Source organism: Corvus kubaryi, unplaced genomic scaffold (assembly GCF_017639235.1).
Source record: "Corvus kubaryi isolate FWS band 111438036 unplaced genomic scaffold, C.kubaryi_AGA036_p1.0 37270, whole genome shotgun sequence".
In the NCBI taxonomy this organism is placed as follows: domain Eukaryota; kingdom Metazoa; phylum Chordata; class Aves; order Passeriformes; family Corvidae; genus Corvus; species Corvus kubaryi.
The window spans coordinates 1,857,645-1,884,267 of NW_024581083.1; the positions used below are offsets into that span (position 1 = coordinate 1,857,645).

The window sequence follows — 26,623 nt, forward strand, 5'->3', positions numbered from 1 at the left end:
TTAATCAGTCTCCTGCAAGACTCATTGGATCAGTATTTTTTGCATACAAATTAAAATACCAACCCTCCCTCCCGAACAAGACAGAACACAGAGTTGAAAACATTTTTTAACATAAAGATAACCAGATGACAGCTTTTGAAACATTTGCTTCTCAATGCTTTATGAACAACATTAAATATAAATGCATGCAGATCTTTTCCTACCATACCTTGACCTAGATGTTTTTCTCCGGCTCGAGGCTCTTCCAGTCTACAGTTGCCACTCCCAGTGTTTAGTGTGAGTTCTGACAGATTTGCACTTATCTCTGCATCATCAAAATCCATATGGCTTGAAAAGGCATCACCAGTTAGGAGTGGGTCTATCACCAGCGGAGAGCAAGGTGGAGATGGAGAAGAGAGGGATGACCTTGGGGACAGTGATGTCATGGATTTGGGAGTACCAGACAAGGACCTCAGAGCCTGCATGCGACTCGTTGTATCCGCTTTTTGAGTTTTTGCTACTTCATTCTCGTGAATAGTGGTGATACAGCCTGATGGCCTAAACCCAGTGGCTCCTTCTAAGAGCAAGTCAAGCTTGTTTTGATATTCCGAGTCCAACTGCTCCAACTGCTCCAGGTGCTCATAGTAGAGATCAGTGAAACTGGCTGAGGTGGATGAATCCTGGCTGGAGGTGGCAAGAGATCCTCTGCTAGATGCAAGAGAACCAGGGCTGCTGCTCGAGGAGAGGGAAAGCATGCTGGTGGAGAGACTGAAGGAAATAAGTCAGAAAACCATGACACTGTATCTTCTGATTTCTCCTGAAAACACTGCAGTGTCACCACATCTCTAAGCCCACAGGGTGTTGCTTTGTTAGCTCAGGCCACACGCATTAGTCCCCAGAGCAATCCAGAACCACAGTCTACACAGCAGAAACAGTGGGTCACTGCTCAGGAAAACAGTATCAATCATACACATTTTTCTACTCACCACATCAGACTCGTAATTACAAGTCCTTGTTTAGCCGAAACAGCTCCAATGAACAGTTTCAAACCAATTAAAATTAGTGACATCCCCCTCCTCCCGCACCTCTCTGGAAAGTATCTAAGGCTCCTGTTAATCTCCAAAGCAGACCACAAAAACCAGCAAGGCCCATGCAAGAAGATGAAGTTATTGCAATGAACTGTCTGACCATATGGAAATTTTCTTCCATTTGCCTCAATCCTGGACCTGCAGCCAAAAGGCAGTATCACAGCTGCCTGGAACTGGCCTTCAGAGATCACAACAGCCAGCAGTTCCCAGAAAGCTGGCAGGATTTATCCATGTGAAAGACTGCTACATGGAATCCAGGGCCAACAGAGCAAGGGAAAAAGTTGGGGTTGGGCTGTGCAATCAATGCACACACCTTATTTATCCTTCGAGTTCTAGGTTCAGAACATAACTGACAACAAAATTAATTTTAAGCAGGTGCTGAACAGAAGTCTGTTCAGATGAGAACAGCACAGTTTTCTGCTCAGGAGACCCAGCAAGTATTCCAGTAGTGACTACAACATGGACCACCTCTAGAAACTCCATTTAAACCAACACTCCTGCTCTGCATATTGAAGACCTTGGTCATTACTGACCCTCACTTCAGATAGGGATTAGCTATTGAAAAATTTCTGAATATGTATTAAGTGGCTTAAGTTGCCCCACTGAAAAACAGTGAGATATTAATAAGCCTAATAATCCCTTATTTATTATTTATAGGGTAAAAGCTGGATGCTACATTTGTATAATTATGTCCTTGACCTTATGAGAAAAAGGCAAGTATGCTGTATTTAGTATAATTTTGGCAGAAAACATCTTCTGCATTTGTATGACAGATGTGCACTGCACCACTTTTGTCCAAAAAAGCTTCTGATAGATGTTTTTGCATGTTGGCAGTATATATACATCTGTTGAAGCCTAACAAATTTACAGCTTTTCAGTGTAGTTTACTGTGAAAAGGGAGGGGTTTTAAATTAATCTTTTCCATAGCAAAAAACTGGGCTCAACTTCTTTTTGTTCATGCCTTTGAATGCCAGACATTTTGCATTATGGGGTTAATAACAAACACTTATTCTTATGAAGGAGCATGCCAAGAACACTGGGCACATGGTTAGGAAGAAATTAGTTTCACATGCTTCTTGGTCACCTCAAAAGATCCCTAATCAGCTAGGTGAAATGAAAATATGATGCATTTCCACTGCATTAAAAGCCTCACAGATAGCTATTCTCCATGCTGGCTTATTTACATGTCAGTCTTGCACTATGATTTCTTTCCAGTCTTTTCGGTGTCATCTTCATAAAATGAAACAGAATCCAAGTGGAGCAGAAGCTACAAACAGAGTAAATTCAGTACACACTGGTAGGAAAAAACCTCAACCAAGCAAAAACCCCACCAAACTTTCTTGCTATCAGAATGATAAAAATATAGTTTTAGCAAAATGATTTGGCCTTACTGCCTGCAGTCATGCATTAGTCTGCAAATAGCAATCCTGTGGTCTTCTGAAACTACAGCCTGAACTAGAAGCCACTCTTTACATGACATGAACCACAACAGATGCAGGGATATCTTTATATATTGTCACATTGCAAGCAACAGCACGCTTGGAATTAGAGAAATACTATCATTTGTACAGTAACGTGTAGTTGCATTAGTAAGATTCACTCCACTTGCTGTGTGTTAAGCTGTCTTTAACATACTTTATTAATGTAATACTTCAATAATTCAAACTTTAGTGAAAAAATCTCAGCTATCCCATGTCAGCTAAATACTCCTGAAATAGAAGGAACTGAGCAAACTCCTGTTGTGAGACAGAGGCACCACCACGAGGTTGCTCAGCCCATTGAAAAGCACCCATTGAACTGATGTATGATCCTAAGGCTTCTCCTTCCACTGACTACACAGGCGCCTTAGGTCACTGCTGGAACTGAAAAGCCTTTTAGCCCTCTCAGTTGGGAGCTGGAATTGTTAGCAGAGAAAGGCCGTGGCACAATGTGCAACAAAAGCACCCACAGCTTCTGGAAGGGGTCACCTACCTCTTCAGCTGGGTGTGCAACATGGCAAGCAACCGTGTGGTTTCCTCCAGCTCTCGGACAAGCTGATTTCTTTTGCTGCTCAACTTCAATCTAAGAGAAGATCAAAGAAAGAGATGAGCTAAAGAAGCACTTACATATTTTAAATAAGGAGTAAAGGAAAAATCTACTTTTTTTGCTGTGAAATCCTACAAAAGTTGATAGGAATACACAGGACAGAATTTGATCAAGCTGTGTAGGTGTTTACCAACTTCAGAAACTTTTAAAATGCAGAATTCAATCCTGAAAACATTCACAACAGGAGAAAATAATTACAGCTGGTACCATAAAAGTTAATGTCTCTAGGATCAGGCCTCAAAGGAGTTGGGCAGATTTTACCCACTATACACTATTGCATTCCTATAGTTACTGTGCTAATAAAAAGTATAAATGTCTTAATTTCCTTTCACTAAAGTCTATGGATGATTAAGGTTACTTGATTTAGTTATTAGCCATCCCATTACAGCTTTACATTACTGACTTTAGCAACATCTTAGCTTTATTTCCCACCTGAACTGGTTTGAGACAAACACGTGCACTTGGGTGCTCACACCCTAGCTGAACAGGCCTCTGGACACAAAATCCTTCTCCATAAATGTGCTACTTCTTTGGCACTCTAGAATGTCACCATATTCCCACAAATCCCCAATGAATGTGTTCACCTTATGGCAAGACCAGAAACATTTGTCAAACCACAGATACTTCATGCAGTTAAAAGTCTCATAGCAGAGACATTTACATTTCTTCCAGCATGATAAAACCATGAAAAGCCTATGTAGAAAACTGGTGTCATCTGGACACTGACCGTGTCGAAGAAATGAAAATACAGAGCCAAAGAGAGAGTGAATGCAGTGTGCCTATTCCATACATGTTCAAGAGACTGCCAAAACATTGCTGAGCCACCCACATTAATACATCCAGACTGTAAAACACCTGTAGGCAATGCCTAATGCAGTATTCATCCTCACTGTACATTCCCGTGAGATATCCCCCTGCAACATAGGTAAAATTAGGGAAGAAAGTTGTCATTTTTTTCAGCTAGTTTAGATTCACAGGCTATTCCCTGCAAGCCCTACAGCCCTGTCAAATACCAGATCCTACAGGAATCACATACAAGGATGCTCAGAACAAACAGCGAATTTAAAAAATTTAAAATTCCATCTGCTGACATTTACCAAGGCCCAGACTGCACAGCAAGTGTAGAAGCTGCCGTGAGGTGCTGGCTGCATACTGAAATGTTACACTACACTGGGCTATTTCGAACATTTTTTACATTCCCATAAAGGATCCATTGTAGGAACAGCAACCCTTCCCCACAGGGACAGTAAGACTTGCAGATGGGTTGTTTGGGAGATGATTTCAGCAGCCCTCTGAGTAGAGTGTCCTGGGAATGCGAGGGCACTGCTGTGGGCAGTCAGCCAGGGGATGTTGGTGCTTGCTCCCAGTTACCTCTTGTCCAACAAGGCACTGCCCTGTGCCCACTAACCTACCTCTCAGTGAGAGCTTTGCTCTGAGTGTCTCTGGCAGCCTGAAGGTCTTCCTCCAGGCGCCTCCTCTCTGTCTCCAGTCTCTCCACCTCTCCTCGAGTCCATTTTCTGGGGCTAATAAACCGCATTTCTTTTAAGAGCTCCTCCTTCTCATTAATCAGTATCAGACGATCCCGCTCAGAGTCCAGCACGCCAGGCCAGGCCTCGCTGTCAAGCTTAGCCAGTTGGATTTTCAGGTTTGCTATTCTGCAGGAGAAAAAAAAGCAGAGGAGTGCATGATCTCCTGCTCCAGACATGCAAAGGTGCCCCACCACCCACCACATCTTCCACTGCCCTGAGGAAGGCTCTCAGCTCAGGGACAACCACCCTCATGTGCCCCTTACCAAAATGGTGTCAAGTGACAGCACCCCTGGGATGCAGACATGCAGAACAGGATTTTAACTCAGGTGTGTTCACAATGGAAAATGAAGTTTCTACCTAATATGCAGTGCCCACCAGTCAGGGAATAATACAACGAAAATTCTGGATCTCAGAAGAAGCTATCAGATATATTATAGGTGTTTCATGTGCATTACAGCTATGACCTCAGAGCAGTTTGTGTGGAGGGTATGATGAGGTAATTACCTACTCTTTAATCATTTTCATGGAAAATAACCATGTACTCCCCATATAAGATTCAGATAAAGATCAGTGGTTAGTCAAAAGCTTGGAAACTCTGTTTCATCTTTACAATGAGGAAGTTAATCATATCTCCATGCTGCTGCTGCAAGAATTCACCTGTTGACAACAGTAAGCATTTTGGACACATTAAGGAGCTATGCTACTTCTGGTGCAACCTGCACTTGAGGATGTCAGTAGTTGGAGAGGTAATGTGATCCTACCAAAATCCAGAGCTGCTTTATTTGCATCAGAATCAAAGCCTATTTTCATTAGAGGTATCACTCCAGATTTCAGTTTAAAGCCTGTATCACCAGTCTTTCAGCACCACACCACCCAGCTCAGGCAGGAAGATAATGACTAAAAGCAACAGCAATACAGATGTAGAATTTAGCAAGAGCTTTGATTGACAGCGGAGAAGAGCACAACTTGTGGCAGGTAAGGAAGCTGCTCACTCCAAATATCTGCCCATTCCCAATTTCCCAAATATCTGAGCTGCTCACTTAGGTCCACAAATGGTCAGCTTTGTAATGCAACATACAGAGGGAAGCAGAAAACCAGCAGCAGGCCAGGATACACAGGATATTACAAGGGCAGTAATGTCAGTCCTCCCAAAGGAAGCTGCTGCCTTTGCACGCACTGACCTACAACTCTTCAAGACCTGACAGGCTGATCATGGTAGTTTGATGAGAAACAATAGTGCAGATAAAGCTGAATAAGAATTACCAACAACTTGTGTTTCTGAACTCACACAATCCAAAAAATCAAGTGGGAAGCAGGGAATGGGAAGGGCACAATGGGCTGGGGTGAAAAAAAATTGAAAAGCTTGGAAGGCAAACAAGGAGAAAAAGTATTTTGTAAGATATTTGCAAAAATAATTCACCTGACAGAACACCGGAGAGTCAAGGCATATGTTCCCCTTCACATGATGAACTCAGGTTAATCCCTCACTTGGGTTTAGTAAATACATAAGAAATAGAAGTGACATGTAAAATGAATGTCCAATATGCATCTCTCTTTGAAGAGGGCTTTGTGATCTGGTGACAGTTACAGGACTTAAATGGGGTACAGCTAAGAGTTGCAGGTACTGTTCTGGATTAATCTCTCTAGAATTTGGTTTATGCCGCAAAAGTGCAGAGGATGGTGTGTGCTTCCTTCAGCAAACCAGCACACAGAGCAAATTCAGTGCCAACCAGCAAAATCGAAGCGTGTGGAGTAAGCAATAAGATGCAGCAGCAGCTACAAGGCTCCTGAATGGCCTTGAAGAATAAAGCTTTGTCTTCCAAGCTGCAGAGGCCAAGAGGAATTCGAGCCCCAAGAGAGCCTGTGAAGGATTAGGCTCACACACACTGACCTGCCTCCACCATCGCAGGAGACAGACCAGAGATCACCCTTCTGAAGAGGAGCATCGCTTTCTGTAAACCCATTTCCCACAGCAGGTTGCTTACTCTAATTAAAGTTCCATAATTGATAGATATTCAGCTCAACTATTTTTAGGTCGTCTTAAGAGCTGTTTTGTTTTTGGGTGCCAGATTAAGTGCAATACTGTGCTCCAACGAAGAATTAACAGCGGCATTAATTCATAATCCAAGAATTCCTCTGTGCATTTTGAAGGGATATGAGTCTAAGAGGATTGGCTGGCATAAATCTGATCACTTTTGGCATACATTTGCATGGATATGGCTTTTCCACTGGAATTTGTTCTCTATGCATTTCTGAGTCTAAAAGCTTTGTTAAACTAACCTCCAGTTTTACCTTGGTACATGATCATTATTTTTCCCCTTCTCAGCTAAAAGGAGGTTTATTATTCTATTTTTCCAATAAAACAGCACCATTACAAAAGAAACATGCTGTAGAAAGTCTGCACTTGGCTGAACACTCCGGCCCTTCAGCATTCACTGCCTGAGTCTGAACTGCATCACTGCTGAGCCAGGCTGGGCTTGCAGTGCTGGGCTCAGGTCACACCATCTTTCTGAACAAATACAGAACAGGAAGCTCAAGTTTTATTTAATTGTTCTCTTTCTATCTAGAAAAGGCAGATAGATGATTTATTCATTGTAATAACAAGTCTCTTTTTTGTTAATTAGGGAAAGTTAGTACTTTCTATTGTTATGCAACACAGGCATAGCACGTAAAATTTTTAGTCTCTCTGGAGGTTGTACAGAGCACATGCATCTCCACAGGAGCATACACTAAGATGTGTATCTACAGCCAGTAATTAACAATCCTGTATCAGATAAGCTTCTGTTCTTGAGAAAAAAACCCACAAACGAAGTGGGAGGTGTGGTTTAAAAACCGACCAGTCAAATACCCACCATTTTTGTAATGCTGCTTAATGTGACATTAAAATATTTCATTTTAGGAGATTAAAAAACATACTTCTAAAATCTCTGAGTTACCACCAGTCACAAAGAACCCAAGCTGAAAGTTTAACTGCTAAAGAAACTAGAACAGTGCAGGGTGTGAGTGCTACACAACTGAGTTACTGCTACATGTCTGGAACTGTACAACATAGTTTAGTTGCATCTCTGATTACATTTATGCTGCAGCAGCTATCTCCTTTCTGAGAGGTAGCAATGACAACCTTTTTGACATGATACCCATTATCAGTTTTGAATATAATTAAGCCAAAGGTTTGTCACTGTAGCTGGCCTGCACTCTTTTTTTCAGGTTTTACATTATCTGCTCTAGGGGTCTGTTGTCTCCCCAAGCTGTGACAGGAAAGGACGTAGTGGTGGGGAAGGGCACTGGGTCCTGGCAGTTCTGGTGTGGTGAAGTTCAGTCAGATATTCACCTACATCTGAACTTTCAGTCTGCTCCACGGCGATGGCGCAAACAGTGTCCGCCAGAGCCTGCTTTCAAAAGCACCAGTCCCTTACAGATCTAGTAGTTCTACACTAATTAATATTGGGACCATCTTGATTTCAAGCCTTAAGTTTCACCTTTCCAGATACTGCAAAGCTAATAAAACACATGTATTTCCATCACTTGGCTCCTTCACAGTACATGCGTGGGCAAAGTACTTAGTCTTCTATTGTGTTTTTGGAACATTTTAAAGCTGCTGTGGGGACAGGAAACACTTCTAACATCACAAGGAAGAATTTTCACAGGAACAGAAGGTTCCTTGTGAGTCACTATATCCATAGTATTGTTCCAGTTTTAAACCAGTTGAGGTATTTGTTTCTGCAGCTTCTAATAAATACTGTGCTAAAACCACAGTGCTCTGATAGTTGGAGATCTTTTCATTTTAGCATCAACTATTCATGTCCACTTAAATCCATCTTTCCTCATGACAATGTTTTTTAAACTTTGAGAAAAACCTACAGATAACCTAAGACAAACATGGGGTATGAGCAGCAAGTATTCTTTAACTGCAGGTGTGTTGTATGCCCCGCATTGTCACTTAAAATGAACTACTGCACTGTCTTTATAAAGAGCATATTAAATATGTTCTCAGGCTTCTCACTATTCACCTGCCCCTCCTTGGAAAAGATACAGGATAAAGTAAGAGTATTCCTCTTCAATCTGAAGGTGTAAAGTCAATGTGAGTTGAAATGCAGCCTTTAGCAAAGCTTAGAAGTAAAAAAGCAATTTTAACACCGCAAAATTAACCACCGCATCTGAAGGTTATTTTTAATGTTGCCTTAGAAAGTCAGTGAATGATTTGAATGTCAAGGTAGTTTGGCAAATGTTGGACTGGCAAAATAAATAGTTCTGATAAAATTGCTCCACCTACAAAGAGAAGTGTAAATTCGTGTCAAAAGCAGCTGGGCACACAGTCTTCGATGACTGCCACAGACACAGACCAAATTTTATGCCACTAAGAAACATGGCCTTCTGGCCATGCCAATACACCAACATGAGAGCATTATGAGTAACCTCAGCCTTAAGGCTCTTACTTCTAACCAGAGGTTGGACAAAAAGCCTTCTCTTTGCATACATCCCAAGCACAGATTGTACCGTGCGGCTGGACTTTGTTATTCTGGAGCAGTTAAAAGTGAAGAAAGAAGTCACCCCCAGCAATGGTAACATCACTGAAGAAAGACTAGGCCAGCCAAACTCTAAGTAATAATTCTTGGTGGTTTTCCATTTACCTACACAGTTGTGTTAGCTATTATCTATTAAAAAGTAAATCCTGGAAAGCTTTTGCTTAAATTGGCCTGTTAAGTAGATAGAATTTTTTTATTTTTTTAATCTATTTTTCGTTCATCTGAGATCAGGGGGCAAAGGTGAAAATTTACATTCTTACAGATAAGCTCTGGAACTGCAGCCATTGACCATATTTTGATGTAAGGTGTTAACACAATATACATTTCTCCTTATCACACTTAGGCATGCAAACATTCATTCATTTCAAATAAGGTAAGGAGATGCCTTGCAGTGCAGTCTCCTTATTAGGAAGAGGGAAGCATTGGCAACAGGTAGCAGAACAACTTATGTCCCCATAGGTGTGGCCAGACTGAATTCTTTATGTATTAGTCATGCTTTAGTAATTTCTAGGATGGTTATTTATTTCGTGGAAGATAACACTGGCCCAAAAAGCCTATTGTCCCGCTGGCTCAAAAATTCCCATATTTACATAGCAGTAATGCTGGGTTTCAGTCTGGTGGCACCTCTTCTAGTGAAACATGTCCTCAGAATAAGCTGTGTGACAAGCAAAAGGAGCAATGGGCCAAAGAATTACCTTCTCTTTGCCTCTTCATACTGCAGCCGTAATCGCACCTTCTCAGCCAACTGGTTACTGCTGCTGGCAATAAACTGAGATACAAAACATCAAATCAGCAACTTAGGAACCACTCCTCTTTTGATATTTCCTTTACGCTGTTACAAGTGACACTTGATTTTGTCAAAGTCATTTCCTAGCTAAACCAATCACAGAACAGGAACATACTGCATTTGATTACATTTTTCATGTTTTCTTCAAATACTTAAACCCCAACAAGATTCAAAGGCTCTTTCTGGCCTAGAAAAAAAGAGAAAATCCACCACATCTGTCTTGGGCTTCTATTTCTATGCACACACAAATACTTTTGCAATCCTTCTTCTTAGATGCTCTTCCCATCCTTAAGTGCTGCATTGTATTTTGGCCTGGATGACATCTTGCTTTGGCTGTAAAGTCTTAAAGACAAGGGACATCCCATCATGCCCAAATCTGCAGATCTTTACTAACATGTGTGGCCCTGACCGAAAGTGGCTGCAAACATTTAATAAAGGTTCACAGGAGAGGCTCTGTGCTGTCCTGTGAGGAATGAGATGTACCTACCCCCAGCACTGACTGAGTGCTTACCGAGGCTGGGACCAACCTGACACTTCTGATCTCCTTGCACGTGTGGGACTGAAGGTTTATGAGCACTACAGCTTTGGAGGCATCAAAATATCTGCACATAAGCTCTTGCTCTCACTTGTAATCCCATGAAAGCCAAACACTCTTAGGGGAAGAGTCCTCATTTGAGCTTAGCCCATACAGACCTGCTGAACGTTTCTTATCTCGTAACTTATCATCGCTAGAAAGAGCCAAGGGAATATTTGCATCACAAGACACTACACCTACAGGCAAAATCAAACTTCCTTCCCTTTTATTCCCACCTGGGTTGCTTTGATAGAGACAGTGTGGGGAAACACTGGGTTGCCCTTAGAGATACATTAACACTGCACACAAAAACAAAATCATGCTGCAGTTTAAAGCAGGAGAAGGTATGATTTCACAGAAACTTGTCCATGCTTGGAAACTCATAGTGAGGTAGTACTACACACAGTTCAGAGGAATGTCTCCACATGCACAGGGCCTGTCACACATTACTCACATTTCCTGAAACATCTGTCTGGGAGCTGACATCCAGGTACTGCCGGGGCAGCAGGGGGCTGGAGCTTTCCACAGACACGCTGCTGGCCCACAGGTCTGACTGGGATCCTCTGTCATTCACAAAGCTGTCTTTTAACCTGGCCAAGCTCTAAAACCACAAAAAGTCATGAGATGAGCTCACTTCTGCCCAAAGTACCTCAGCAGCTACATAACTTTAGCCTAACCCCATGACTCAGATCTGACCATGTTTGCTGTGCCCACTCAGACTCTGCAAACCCGAGGCCAGGCATGGCTGGTCTGCACCTCCCACAGCCATGGCTGGACTGCATTTTATACCTCTCACTTCCAGGATCTGAACAACTGCAGAGACTGCAGTCCAACCACAACACAGAACTAGTTTATATTAATAAAAATCTCAATTATGTATCTGAAATACAAAATCCTTAAATTACTTCTCAGAAATTCAATCTTCTAGCAGTGGTAACACAAAACACTATAAAGTCATCCTATTTCAATACCTGAATGAGGTCTTGTTTTTCCTTCTCCCCTGATGTGATGGCCTTCTTGAGAGCCTTCATTTCACTTAAAATGGCTTGTGCTTCATCAAGTTTGTAGCCACCTTGAGTATCAGACATTTTCCTGTCAATTCTGCAGAGAAATTTCAAAAAAACAGTGAGCTAACACTTAACAACCTCCAGTTAACTGAATCATCCTAGATGCGTGCATCTTGACATGGACTTTCAAGAAAAACACACTCCAAAGTGTAACAAGGACAACAGAAGGAACAAAGGACCCCACTCACCACTGCCTAAGTCACTCCGCTCAGCAGTACATTAAGCTTCAGAACTCTGATTTCAGCGATATCATCATCTCTTTGACTCCTTAGGGAGGACAAAGGTGCACACAACTGCCCCAAAACAGTGCATTAGGGCAGACTGCTGCTAGCTGCCTTGTTTCTAACCTAGAGAGGATCAGCTTAGCCACCTATGAGAATTACCTTATTTTCAGTCATGATTTCAAAAACCAGGCACAGACTCACATGCACAGGTGTATTTGCTCGCACAACCTAATTACAAGCCACCTCATCCTTCCCTTTCCTCAAAGGAATTCTACCACAGTTGACCCTTATAATAAACATTTATCTAAAAGATGCCAGATGACTCGTCACACAAAGGTAAGTACCTCAAACTTTTCCTCCCCTTCCACTCCACCTCCAGTTTTTCCTCAGTGTCCTAAATCAATGGCTCTTGTAACTAAGACAACAGGCTGTCCTGTCATCCATATTGAGCAATACAGAGTAAAACAGAGCATCAGTTAACTGACGAGATCCTGGTTCAAAACCTTTTTGCCATGAAGTCAATCCCATACAGGCAGTGATCTGATAGAACTCCCCCATGGCTGTGTACTGCTTTCAGCCTAAAGATATTATCAGCAGCATATTTCAGCTTATGTTATTTAGGCAGCTATTTATAAATGTAGTGGGGGATGCATTGCAAGCCAGAGATGTTCTGAAAAAAAAGATCTTGAGAACACACTTACTTTTTCAGTGTTTGAAATCCATGCTCTTTGTACTGGAGCTCTTGCTTCATGTGAGCTACTTCTCTCTTGAGTTTATTAACCTGCAGCAAGGTGTCACATTTTTAAAATGATATTTTATATGAGTATTTAGGTGCAGCACTACCCATCCAATTCAAAACTTATTCAGTGTAGACAGTTCTCTAAACAAAGTTTCCAGGTAATCAGCTCATCTCAAGAGCAGCAAGCAGCCCTGACTGCCTCCTCATCAGGACTTTATCACTGCCTACGGCTTTATCCAGTAGCTGCTATTGCACCTCTTAACAAGGGGCTCAAGGGAAGTACCAGCCACATAAGTGGAAAAGTTGAGAAAAATTCGAAAAAGACAGCAATGAAACACATATCAACTTTACTCAGAAATGTTTAAAACCTTCCCTGTCATTACAAAAACTGCTAAGCATCAGGACAGGAGTCACGCTGCAGCAACTGAAGCCACCCTCCATGCTCCCAAACTAAAGGGCCCCACTGCACGAGTAATATAGCAGGATGATAATACACACTGTAAATCCACTGACCCTACAGCTTGCTGTTTTATATTCCTCCACAGAGGCCACACTGACCTACTTTACTTTAGTCCTTTCTTCCTCCCAAAGTGAGCTCTGCGTGAGAGCACACCCCCCCCTGCTGACAGCCTGCACTAAGCCCGGCACACAACAGCTGCCAGTCCCTGGGGAGGACCCGCAGCTCTCCAGCACTTGGCAGAGCCAACACGTGGCTTCACATCCCACAGAGGATCCTGCACTGCCAGCTGCCAAGCCAGGCTAAAGTCTAAGGTGAAAAACAAACCTGTTTCAAATTCCTAAGACTGCAATGTTAGAAAATTATGATAAATGACCTCCTAGATTAAAAATTGCAACATTAGCTCTTCCAACTGCTTTGGCATCTCCTTTCAGTATTTGCCATGAGGTCTGGAAATATCTGAACATTACTCATGGCAAGCAAAGGTCCATTCGTACTACTCACCCTGGATTTTGTAGTAGCAATCTCTGCTTTGAGGATCTCGGGGTCATACTTGGAACTCGACGATGAGCCAGAGAGCACTGGAACAAATACAGCAGCCAGTTTAGCAGCTCTGCCTTCCTCCCTATGCTTTTACCAGCCCCACCACAGACCGAGCTCTCCCATCACTCCTGCACACCCAAATCTCCACACGTTGCTGGTGTAGGCCTGTTACCCAATTCCCACATCTCACTGCTCAAAGACAGGGAAAGGCAACAGTGCAGTCAAGTACTCCACAAAAAGTATAGACTGAAGGGGCCAAACCATGTCCTGCATCTCCAAAGTCAGGATTTGTTCCAGGTTAACACACTTAACTCAAACTCCCAAACACATTCACTCCATTCTATAGGTGGCCTCCTGCATTTCCAAAGGCATTTAACAGAACTGAAGGGACAGGCATTGCATGAAGGTTTACTTAGTAATTGTTTTCAGACTTCCTCATTGAGCAAACAACCCACTGAATGTTTAAAAACAAAGAGAAGCAAAGAATGAGAAGAAACTGAAAAATGTGATGCAAGCCTTTTCACAGCCTTGAGGACATGACCAGCCATACAATGTGTCACACCAGATTAAATCAATGTCCCATTAAGAGCAGAACTCTCTTCTCAGCAGCGGTTAAACCCCTTCTGCCTCAGAAGGTACAGAAGCTCCCCAATGTGCAATGTTGTTAGGGTAGCTGTAGGCAAGGGAGATATTTTGATCCTTGCAGCCATTAGTTTATGCCCTATAAAACATGGGAAAGCATTTCTAGTTATTTCTGTTTGGTTGTATTTTTCAGGACAGATCACATATCGCCAATATAACTCATGTTCTCAGTGCACTGCTCTGGAACACCAGTACTTGGGTACAGTACTCCTAAGAAAAGACCAAACCCAGTTCTTCGGAGATGAGGGATGGGACCCTTGTCAAACAAGAATCCCTCAGCTGACAGAAAACTACTTAAAAATTTTTAACATCAGGCACAGGATTAGCTGGTGGAATTCTCCACCATCAGACATAACTCAAAAGAGTGAAGCAGGGGGAGGTCAGTCCACTGATGTGGCTGGCAAGAACACAGAAAATCTGCAATACTGAGGATTATAAAAAAATTCTGGAACACATGCAGGAAATAAATCCTGTTCTGGACATTTTCCAGCTCCTAACTAGTACCCCTAAGGAGGAAATACAGCATTCTAAAAACATTTCTGCACCAAATCTTGAAGCGACATTGGTATTGACGCTTTCTGTGTGATGAAGAATACGGAGCACAAACTGCTGTTCTTCACACACAGAGAGGCAATCCACCAACGGTGACTTGGAACATGGCATAAAACAGACCCTCAGCTCCACCAGACCGTCACTCAACTGCCTGGGATACAAAACTACAAAAGGGCCTGGGAATACTATCCAAGATGGACCTTCTTGCCTTGTTTCTGTACTTTAAATAGGGGAATCAAGGAAAATACCGTATAACTTAATGTTTTCACACAGAGCCAACCACCACATTCTTTAACATTTGTTGAAGCCCATGCAGAAAAATCTGCACGTTGACTCCAGTGACTGAGCCACACACAGGAGTGCTTCATAACAATCAGCCTTTACCAAACAGGTGCTGGGCAGATACTGCTTTTGGGACAAACTGATCAAAAGTGGCCAGTGACATGGCACATCATCCCAACACTCCATCCAAAGACCAGCTTCATGCCTTTTACTGTCCTACTGGGTGCACAGCTGAGGAAGTCACTGGTTAAGAGTTCACTAACTACTCACAGCTGGTCTGAGAGCCCAGTTTGTGCTCCCAAACATCGTGCAGCTGCCGATACTCCTGCTGGGCCAGCTCAAGCCTCTGCTGCTTCACTTGATAGATCTCCTTCTGCGCAGCAATGGCCTCCTGGGCCAGGACAAGGTAATCCTTCAGCATGTGCTCCTGCTCCCGCCGCCATTGCACCCGAGGGTCTTCTATCTGAGTCGTTTCTTGGAGAGAAAACAGAAGGTGGCAAGATCAACACAATGCAGGTTTGTTCTGCTGTTTGGAAAAGCTCCACCGTTTGTGACATTTTAAAATAGTCTCTTGCCCCATCCCTGTAATAAAAAAGTGGAATAAAGATATTTTCCTTTTTTCTAAGGAGGTGACTGTTGATCCACAATGAATTCCAATGAGTTCTGCCATGCTGAATAGAACAATTCACAACAAAACTGTCATACAACTCTCCAGCTCCTCTGCTGCTGAAGCCACGCTGGTTCTGGCTCTTAAAAACATCCACCCAAGAACATGCACACATAGCTCTAAGAAACTGACACTGACTGTTAGACTTATCTTTATTGCAACTGCTTTATAACATTACTAATAAAATAGCTCTACTATTTCACTGTTATAAAAACTTTCAGAAAATATCATTGCCACATGACTGCATTATACTGCACCTGACAACATGAAAGCAATTACAACTCTGCCCATCCTCTTTGGCTGCCAAGAGGCTTTTATTGCAGACGGGAAAGAAAACCTGCTCACTCAGATTCCAGAGATAAGTAAAAATAAAGTCTGATTAAATCACAAAATGTATTCATGAAAGCATCTTAAATGACATTATATGAACAGCATCTCAGAGTGGGAGTAAACATTTCCTTCAGGGAAAGCAGGCACAGCAGTAAATCACTGAAGAATATGGGAGGTGGAGTTTAGGGTAACATAGGGAATGCGGCCATGAGCAGTTACAGCACTCCCATCTCCGTTACCCCAACACAACCAGTACATTGCTTTCCAGGCTTCTAATCATGAAAAAGGCATAAGGTCACAGATATGCAGCTAGTCCTAATACTAATGAGGCAAATTTATTGTCAGTGTTTGTCTGTTCTGTGAAGAAGTGCCCAAAATATTTTTCATTTCTATTTCAAGGCTATTCCATGTTCTTGTTTGGAGCAGGTTCCAATATTTAGTCGACCAAGTGCTCTGAACTGTCTAAACCAACATGCTTGAATAAGGATGCCTAGTTACCACATAATGAATAATTAATAGGAAGGACTTGCTTGAAACTATCAGTGGGAATCTAATCTGCATATCTTAAGAGCCTCTTTAAATATTTAGTAAAAGCTGCCAGAGTGGAAGGTACGAGCAGCTCTTAAGTGAGTCAGGCGTAAGACCAACACTGCAGTACACAGGATGTGGGGAAGAGAAATTAGACAATATTCTTAGCAGCAGAACTAGAAATAAAGGGGTTTACCCAAGGGATGGACACTCAACCCTTTTCACAAGCTGTCTATGATCATGCTGAGGAGAAAATTAACTGGCTACTCCACCAATAAGTTGTTTTTAACAATATCTCAAGACCCAAAAGAACACATGGCACTTCAAATTGCATGGCAAAACTTGGAGAAGCCACAAAATACAATCAAAAAACCCCAGTATAGTTTGTAGAAGTATTTCAACAAAGAGTCCTTTACAGGTCCTGCAAGCAGAAGCAACATTTCAGCTGATATTACATTGAAGCTAAGTCTGGACCTGAAAAACTGCCCCAAAATAACTTGAGGAAAAAGCAGCTGCTTGTGCCAGCTGTAAGTGCTGATGCCCTCATGGATAGCACTGTGGTCTGTCTTAGAGAGAACAAAAGAGAGATCAGGAGGACACAGAATCTGTAAGATTCTGAAATCTCCATGCTCCTGCCTCGATTCTTGTCCCCAAATCCCATTTTCCAGATAACCATTACCCACACCCAGATGAAATAACTGCCTTTACTCCACAGTTGAACCAGAAGGGGGAAGTCTGCTGTGAGTTACCCAGGAATGCCCCCACATTCCCAGACATGCAGCTTCCCTGGACACACCTGCACAGTCACCAGCAACTGTGACTTAGGGCCCTCTAATGTCCAGGATAAAAAGTATGTTGGCAAAGTACCCATGGCTCTTGAAGTCTGATTCAGGATACTGGGTCATCAGTCTACCCCAACATAAGTCTTCAGGCCTGGTCATTTCCAGTTTTTCCTTAGACTAGCAGCACGTTCTTCCTGTAATCCCAAAAAGGGTGGTGGAAGCTGCTGCAGGAAAATTCCTCTATTATAAGCAATGAGGAGGAAGACTGCAAAAGCCTACAATCCTGAGCAGCTCTGCGGGGTGGTGAAGCACTGCCAGTGCTCCAAGCCCATATAGAATCTGACCCAGGGAATGCTCAGCAGACAGCTCACACAGAGGATGGACAACACACTGAGGTATTGAAATGCTTTGGGCCCAGATTTATTCTAAATATTCATCTCAACCTTTTCAGTACTCACAGCACTAACTGTAACCCCTTGATTGCAGCTTTCAGCTTTGGTTTTCAAACATGTAAAACTAATCAATGAAAATGTTGGCCAAGGGCTCTGATTGAGCCCCAGCCACTGAGAAATACAAAATACATTCAGAAGTGAGATGAAAGAACTATAGAAACTCGGGCTATTACATCATTTGTTGTCTTGTGAATTCTTAATTTAATGTTGAGCTTGTCATAAATAAATCTGGTTGTTTGATGTTGGAGGAATGTAGTCTTACAGTGCTTGCATCAGCATCATTTCTTTGTGCAAATCACATTCCAAAGTTCTCCCAGAGAGACACACTCAAGGCTATACGCATTAATGCTGTATTAGGAATATTCTGGGTACTCAATTCCATTTAATTGTATTTTGTCTCAGAGAGGTGGTTACAATTGTTCTCCATCTCACTTCTTTTAATGGCTTCTGGCTTTAGATTTAATTTAAGACCGTCCTTGGGCTTGTTTCTGAGAACCAGTCTCAAATACTTGTGCAGTATGAGCAAGACCCAGTATGGCTCCATCCCCTTCCCACCCTCGGCAATTCCTTCCTGCCAGGGAATCTGTGAGAGACCTTGGAGAGGAAGAAGGTTTTGGACACACTCCAGAGGATACTTCAACATAAACCACAAAGATGAGCAGCCTGATTAGACTAAGGTAAATGGATATATTCTGCTCTATCATGATTTGGATTAGAGCTGGCATAAGAAATATGTCTTGAGTTTGTTTCTCTTTTTTTTAACCTTTTAGCTGAAATTCTCATTTAAATATTGCAGCCTCTGACATCCCACAGAAGTGGAACTTTTAAAAACGAAAAGTTATTAAGCAGGTGTCAGCACAGTTTGAAGGCTTCTCTGTATGCCCCTGAATCCTGTGGTGCCTGTGAGTGGCACAGACCAGGGCAACTGCCCCAGATCTGCAACAGACCGTTGCATACTCACCCTGTGCCAACTCAAATGTATAAATAAGACCATGTTTGGTTTGTCCCAACTACATTCAATCATTTAGGTTGGAAAAGACCTTTTGGATCAGGGAGTCCAACCACGAACTTAACAATGCTGGAGTTTCTGCTAACTGAACCAGGGGTCCAACAGGTTTCCATGTCCCACAGCTTCAGGTCAAGGCTATTTTCCCATTCTTAGACTGTGAAACAGACACCAGACATGGTCTTACAGACCTGTAGGAGATCCAAATTTGTGCCTTGCAACATAGCACCTTCTAAAGCAAAGTTTCTCCACTCCTCTCCCCTGCAGATCTCCTTTGTGTGATTCTGTAGACTCGCCTACCCTTTCCCACTTTCCTATAAAAAGAAAAATCAGTGTCCCCTACCTCACAGAAAAATACTTAGGATGGAGCCATGTAAAGATACGTAAATCCAGTGACTTTAGGATGACATTGAGTTCTAAATAAAAATATTTGTGTCACCATTAAATCTGGAAACTTCTGCTCCTTGTATTGCAGAGGTCAGTAGTTAGTGCTTTTTGGGAATAGGCTTTTTTCATTCGGCATTTTTAATACCCAAGAGAAGTTGCTAAAGCCTGAAAGGTGCAGTCTCAGGCCAGGTGAAGTTGTGGCAGTTTTGAAAAAGGGGAGGGTGTGAAGATGAAGATACCCAAGGGGAAAAAAAAAATTCACCAAGGAAAGAAATGCACCAGACTTCCATACTTTTTTTTTTAATCCTGTAATTTTCTAAAAGAAAAAAAAAAAGGTTTAAGTTCTCAGTTGAAGTCCTAGAAGTGGATTTTAAAAAACCCACAACTTCAAGGCACTTCAAGGCACTTTTGTCTTTTAAAAGTTTCTCTCTTAGCACAAGTTGCAAGCTCCCCTAAAAGGGCCTGGACATGGTTCTGCTGTAAACTTCTGGGCTGCAGCTGGAGCGGTTCTGTAAAGAGAATCAAAGTCACTGATTTATTTTGCTTATTACTTTTTCAGGGGATTTGTTCTAGCATAACCCATTACAGTTATTCTAGCAATGTCTGTAATGATATATCAAATACTGTATTTTCTTATAATTCAAATGAGCTTATAAAGTTAACTCTTTTGGTCTATCGAGCAATCTAGCAAAGGGTGTAAGCAGTGGCTTAGCTTGAGGATAAAGACACCACAAACCTGAACCCTGGACAGGATATCCCAAGCTTACTTGAGGGTTTTGTCTCCAGCAAAGGCAGTGTGAGCTCCTGCAGCCAAGGGAGCTACCCCTGCCAGGGGAATGAACACAAGACCTTTGCACTGTTTCTGATGGTCTTGCCACAGGGACAAATTCCAGGCTAAGAACAAACTCCAGATCACTGCTACCCAGTTGGACTCCTCAGCAGAACCAAATCTTACAGAGGTGTGTCCATAGTATTGGCTTGAACATGGCTGCCAATTTGAAGACTGCAACCCAAAAGGTCTCAAATTCCTGTTTAGAGAGGGAAGTACTTTGTATGATGGAGAAGGACAGGATTTGATTTCACAAGCTGCAGATCTCACCTACTCTGAAACATGCTATTAGTAACTTTGTGGTTTTGTGTTCAGTATATTTTAATACAGGCACAAATCACTCTGCAAAAACACAGTGGCTTGTCACTTACTGGTATTGTGGTCTATGTAATAGACTCCGACCTGAGGGTCATAAGCTTCTTCCCATCCTAAGGGCAACTCATCACTGATGCAGTCAGCAAAGGTCAGTGGTTTAGTATACCTGAAATGCAAAATAACATTTAGCACAAATAAAACTCCCATATGTCTGTTCCAAACAACTGGCCAGAAAACAAATGCCACAGTGGCTTCAGTATCAAAAACAAAGAGAGTTGAAAACTACTTTAAAGCTTTTGTTTTAATCAAATAATATACCACCACCTCTTCCCTTTCTCCAACTGAAGTTAGAGCAAGATGAATTCATTCTGACAGAGCTCCAGAGCCTTGCCCAGCTCAGCCAGTACTTGCTCGACAAAGGAACATTAAGAACTTTGCCAGAAACAATCCCTGTCTCTCAAGTGAAAGAACAAGACTGTTTGCAGGCAAATCCAGTACCAAAAATATGTAGACAAGAAGGAGCAAGATGAGAAATGCAATTTGCATAGCATGAATAAGTAAGACTGAACAATCAATAGCAAGTGCTGAGGACTGTGGGACCACTTGTCATGCAACGTCTCTCATTTGCATTGCAATATGCTGTGTTTCATTAATGACAAACGAGATTAGTTTCTCAGTATCATGAAAATGTGTAACCCACTCCGTCCAAACAAGGAAGTATTTCCACAGCACTGCTCTGATGAGTTTTTCTATTACAGACCACATCCAGCAACACTCTGAAGGCCTGTATGGCTAAACACAAAGCTTAGAGTACCCACTCCTTGAGTGACCCCACAGATTTTAATCACCAAAACCACGTCCCTTTCCTCCCTTTGATTAGGAGTTAATGAGGTTCAGCTTGCACCAACAAAACTACAAACCAAACAGCACTGCAGGGAGGCACAAGCCAGGAGGAATTAATCTTGCAGGTGCCTTACATCCCCAGCTGCCAAATGCACAATATGCCAGAGGCCCATCGATCCATCACACAACCCCAGTGCTCTGCATGGTGTCTGTGGAAGGAGGGCCGTGACTTCATGTTGGGGACTGAGTCTGACTTCCCAGAGAAGCCCTTGTGGCAGAAAGCACAGGACACACTGTACAACACCACAGACCCTCTAGGCAGGCACACACAGAGCAAAAGGGTGAACAAGCACACACAGAGCTGCACCCAACTCTGCCACACACAAGCAGCACGTCACAGGGAGGCAAAGGGGGACACAGAGCAGGTCTGCAACCCACTGCAAGAGACTGAACAGGTTTCCAGCAAGTCTTCCCCATCCAAAGGTAATTGAGGAGGGCTGGCAGACAAAGAGTTTTACTAAGTTCTGAGCAGACGTCATCTGGAGGCACTGAGCAACCAGCTGGTACTCCCATACTAACATCTTACAGTCACTCATTGTTAAGAGGAATTTTAGGAAAAAAGTCTCCAACCAGAAGGGGTTCAGCATAAAATCAACATTTAACAGCTAATGTAATTCCCCCCTAAATATGACCCATAAGTTTGGTATGCAGTAAGAATGGGGTGGGAACATTTTTGTAAAAGCCATGTAAGCCACTAACACCTCTAATTTACCTGCTGTTGCATTTCCCTTTCAACACACTGCCTTTGCCATACAAAGCAGTGTTTCAACCACTATTTTCTCAGAAAATTTCAATTTAATTTAAAGCTCTGCAGTGCAAAAGAACTCGGAGCTTCACAAAATACAATTGTGAAACTTTTTCAATGAAGTTTCACTGAAGGGGTTTATTTTTACAGTTCTTAATCTAGACTGTGTACCAAAAGTGTATTTGTATAGAAAATAGATTATCTGAAAATAAAATAGAATCTCAATGCTTGTGATTTGCTATCCCTTATCCCATGCTCTTCCCTGTGGATCAAGCTGTTTCCCCAGCCTGAGTACCCAATATGTGCTGCTCTGAGTTGATCAAATCAGAGATGCACAAGGGTAAAAATGCAGAGCAAGGTCAGATAGAAGCCACTCTTTGGAGATAACAGAGATGAAAGCACCGTAGCAAACGTGTCAGCAATGTTAAGTTAAACACCAGGGTTAACACTTTCACCCTCTCTGAAAATGGCATCTGCTTTTATTTAACGATAGCAGTTCATGTGGAAGCAGGACAGGTAGGGAAGAGGGAGGGCACAGTGCTAAATGCTGAACTAGGTGGACCTCCTCCCATCCGTGAGAGGGGCACAGTCATGCTGGGATCATAGAACCATGAAATACGCTGAAGGGACTCACAGGGATCATCCTGTCCAGCTCCTGGCCCTGCACACACACCCCAACAATCCCACCCTGTGCATCCCCAAGAGCGTTGTCCAAGCGCTCCTGGAGCTCTGGCAGCCTTGGGGCCATGACCATTCCCTGGGGAGCCTGGGCAGTGTCCCACCACCCTCTGGCTGAGAAAACTTTTCCCCTATATCCAACCTAAACCTCCCCAGCTCAGCCTCATGCTGCTTCCGTGAGTCCTGCCACTGGTCATGGGAGTGAAGACATCGGTACCTGCCCCTCTGCTTCCCTCACGAGGAAGTTGCAGACCACAATGAGGTCTCTCCTCAGTCTCCTCCTCTCCAGGCTGAGCAAACCAAGCGCCCTCAGCCACTCCTCACACAGCTTCCCCTCCCAGACCCTCCACCATCCTTGTGGCCCTCCTTTGGACACTCTCTAATGGTTTAATGTCTTTGTTAATATTGTGGTGCCCACAGCTGCCCTCAGGAGTCAAGGTGGGGCTGCTAGGCCACAGGAAAGCCAAGGGGTATTTTCCAGTGCATCATTTGGCTAGTAACACCCTAAATATTGCTGTGAATTGGTGGCATGATTGCTGTTCTGCCACTTCTGTAGAGAGCTTTGTAAGAAGAGGTGCAATTCCATCCTGGGTCTGCAGTCCCCAGCACTGCACACCAGCTTCCCTTCAGCCCCACAGAGCGATTAAACCAGCAGCCATGCACCTCCCACGTCCCAGCTACAGTGCTCAACATTTTTGGTGAGTGATCCGAGCAAGAATCCCTCAACATGGAGCAGTAATTAAACCCACACTTAAAGCACGTTACATGAGGGTGTGTGGCAGATATAAAACATACCTCAGTAAATTAGTTTGAATTACACACTGAGTGGAGTTTCTTGCAAAATTCTGCTCAAGAATCACACCTAACATTAATATTAAACGCTTTCTTGGTAAAAAACAAAAACCAGTGTGGAGCTGCACTACCAGCCCTAGGTCTTGGGAATACTTTCATCAGGGAATGGCACTGTAGTGCCAACTTCGGTACTCCAAAGTGTAACACCAAACTTATAAAGCTTCTGTTCAGCTTTTGTCCAACCCTATTTTGTTAGAAGCAGCTGAATTCCTTATAAAAGTGCTCAGAAACTGTCAGATTCAATAGGAAGCCAGGACCAAGCAACTGAAGGATGCTTATTCCTATTTTCCATATGAAATGCAATGCATGAACTACATCCAGCCAGTTCTTTCAGTTAGAGTTTTGGAAAAAGGAAAAAAAGTGAGGCAGGATCAGCCTGCTATAGCAATGACACAAGCCAACTGGAGACTTGCCAGTTACTAGGGCTCAGAAACAGACAATTATTTCACTTTTGAGTCTCATATTTTCAGCATATCTCACAAGGAGCACCGATCACCAAGCACAGACTAGTGCCCTCCTCCATGGCTGCCCACAAGCTTCCAACTATCCCATTTGTACAGAGGAGTAATCTGTCATTCAACTAGCAAACAGAAGAATAATTAGTTTTCTGACTAAGAGTGTAATTCCATTTGTTATAGACAAAATAGCTATTTCCCCAAGTAACTGCAGCTTCATAACCATATTACTTGCCTTTTTAAGCTCCTTTCCCTAGTTGTTTTGGGGAAAACTGGCACAAATCAAAGTAGCAATGGTACAATTAGATGAAAGATATGTAATGTGTTGTGTAGCAAGCCTTTGAATACAGCATAGAAAGAAAAAAGAGATTATTTCCTTGTTTTAAGATATGATTTTAGGGGTTGTTATGAAGACTAAAATAAACCAGTTTTCCAGAAGGGGTCCAAAAATGCAGTGTCTCCCTGAGCATACTCACAATGACGGATTAAAGAGCAAAAGGAGAAGCTTCTTTCTCACAGCAGGACATGATTTAGTTAGTGCATTACTGCTGCATAAAACAGGACTGTACCTCTGCATGTGGGAAGTTAAAGCTAGGACACATCTGCAGGACTGTTCCTTTGAAACGTCTCCTTTACAATTCACAAAGCTTCCTAGCTGCCTTGAAAAAATCTCATCAACTCAGTCAAACCACATTACCACATAACAGGTCCTCCCTGTAGCTGGACTTAAAGCAGCAATGCACAAAAATGGACCCCTTTCACCACTGTGCTCATAACTAAGGAAGGAAACCTGCAAAATGGTTTGTGCATTCCTTGCCCTCCTTCCTCAGGGAAACCTTCAGATTCACTCACCCAGTTTTCACAGGAAAGCAATGCACCCAAAAATTCAGAAAATCCTGACTATGACTTCTGATCTCCAGTCACAAAGAGGGAATCAAGGGGGCAAACTTAAGGTCTGTACACACAGCACTTTTTATGAAACCCAAACTGGCCTAGTTAAAAGAGATGACACTTTGGGACAAGAGTTTGTTTGCATCTTCCAGCCACGTTCGCTTTGCTTTGACACCCATCAGACATCAGTTAGACCTGAACTACTCCTCAAGTGCTTCATCTGCTTCTAAGACAGAGGCTGAGCTTAGTGTAGGACCTCTACAAGAGAAACTAGCCTGAACTAGAGAAGATACTTTTAAATCACAGCCTAACTCTGGCCTTCTAGCTCACCCAAAAGTCACCCCTATGTTCACCTCATAGGAACTCACCCATATACCACATTCATCACACCTGTGACTGCCATTCCCCCATAGGTACATTTTAATTGGGGTCATTATTAGGAATATTTAGTATTTTGAAAAAGACACATCAACCTACATTTATCCACTTCCATCATATTTTCTTAGCTTCCAGTATGCAATTTTTAAATTTCATTTCATTCAAGAAATTCAAATTTACTTGAACAAGTGCAGCTGCTCACAAGGACACCTGGAAAACAGATATCCACAGCAACCACCACACACAGCAGGTGAAGGTCGCTGTTTCAGAAACTAATCCTGGTAACAGAGGTAAAAGAGAACAGCATCACCCAGCTTCCTAATCTGAGGAGCATCTGACAGTCTTCAGGCAGAGGCAGAACAAGGGTAAAGCCACTGCTCACCCACCAGCTGTGGTGAACATTCCAAGACTCTTCCATCTTTGCAAAATGTTTGCCCACAGTAGCTCAACTATTTGTACAGCAAATGATGTCCAAATCCCACTCCCACAGCAGGAAATAGAAAGTCATATTATATTAAAATGAGAAGGGTTTCTGTATTTCTTATTTTTCATCACCTCCAGTTTCTATCACAGATAAAACTGAAAGCCAACGTTATCATGTGCAAACAGTATTAAATGGAAGCTTGCTCATCTTAGATTCAGAAAGCCTTTTATATTCTTTAACTCCACTGTTGTCAATCAAAAACCTCATTACACAGGAAACCGAAGGCAAATAATCCTTGTATAACCGGTTTTTGATTGACAGAAGGTTTGTTAAACATGGCTGTACAGAGGTTCCTGGCAGGAGCTGGAGATGGGCGACCTGTGCCACTTACAAATCTGGAGTTAATACCACAATGGTAACAGAAATCAATTCTGAACTTCCTAAACCAAGAAATGTTATTTTTGTAATTACTGCATTTCAGTATCAACCTACCAGGTACCCTATGGGGGCCTACAGCAGTAAACCAGGCCCACGAGCAGCTCCTGGTGAGGCTCACAGCCATGAGGACATAAGTGCACATAGGTAGATGTGCACTCAGCAAACACTGTGCTTGGGTCATGGAGATGAAAAGGTTTATAAACCAACAGTGCAGTGGCAAGCTTCTACACCATGCATAAAACCACCTAATCCCTGTGTTTGCAGGGCTCCTCAGACCCTGGAACAAAGTAAAGCCATTTAAACAGGGGAGCCTTATTTTAATCAGTTCAGCACAGATCACATGGCCTCGTATGAAATCCTTCACGACTCTCTATGGGCGAGAGCACAGACCAGGGGATTTCCCAGTTTGCTGTACCTACAGCAGCAGCTCGCTGCACAAGGAACAAAGGCAGCACCTGGATCGCTCAGGACCATCATGTCAGCTCCTCT

The 26,623-nt window shown here is 42.7% G+C and overlaps 1 protein-coding gene across 2 annotated transcripts in view; it reads right to left on the reverse strand.

The window, feature by feature from the left end:
- Positions 1-26,623, reverse strand: part of WWC1 (WW and C2 domain containing 1) — a 66,737-nt gene that overhangs the window by 15,651 nt on the left and 24,463 nt on the right. For both annotated transcript variants that reach the window (XM_042025396.1, XM_042025397.1), the window contains exons 2-11: positions 20,427-20,536; positions 15,345-15,548; positions 13,560-13,636; positions 12,561-12,640; positions 11,540-11,669; positions 11,023-11,169; positions 9,903-9,976; positions 4,565-4,807; positions 3,039-3,128; positions 209-747 (exon numbers count right to left, since the gene is read on the reverse strand). In XM_042025396.1, the coding sequence (XP_041881330.1) occupies positions 209-747; positions 3,039-3,128; positions 4,565-4,807; positions 9,903-9,976; positions 11,023-11,169; positions 11,540-11,669; positions 12,561-12,640; positions 13,560-13,636; positions 15,345-15,548; positions 20,427-20,536 (1,694 nt within the window). The remainder of the gene's footprint in view (positions 1-208; positions 748-3,038; positions 3,129-4,564; positions 4,808-9,902; positions 9,977-11,022; positions 11,170-11,539; positions 11,670-12,560; positions 12,641-13,559; positions 13,637-15,344; positions 15,549-20,426; positions 20,537-26,623) is intronic.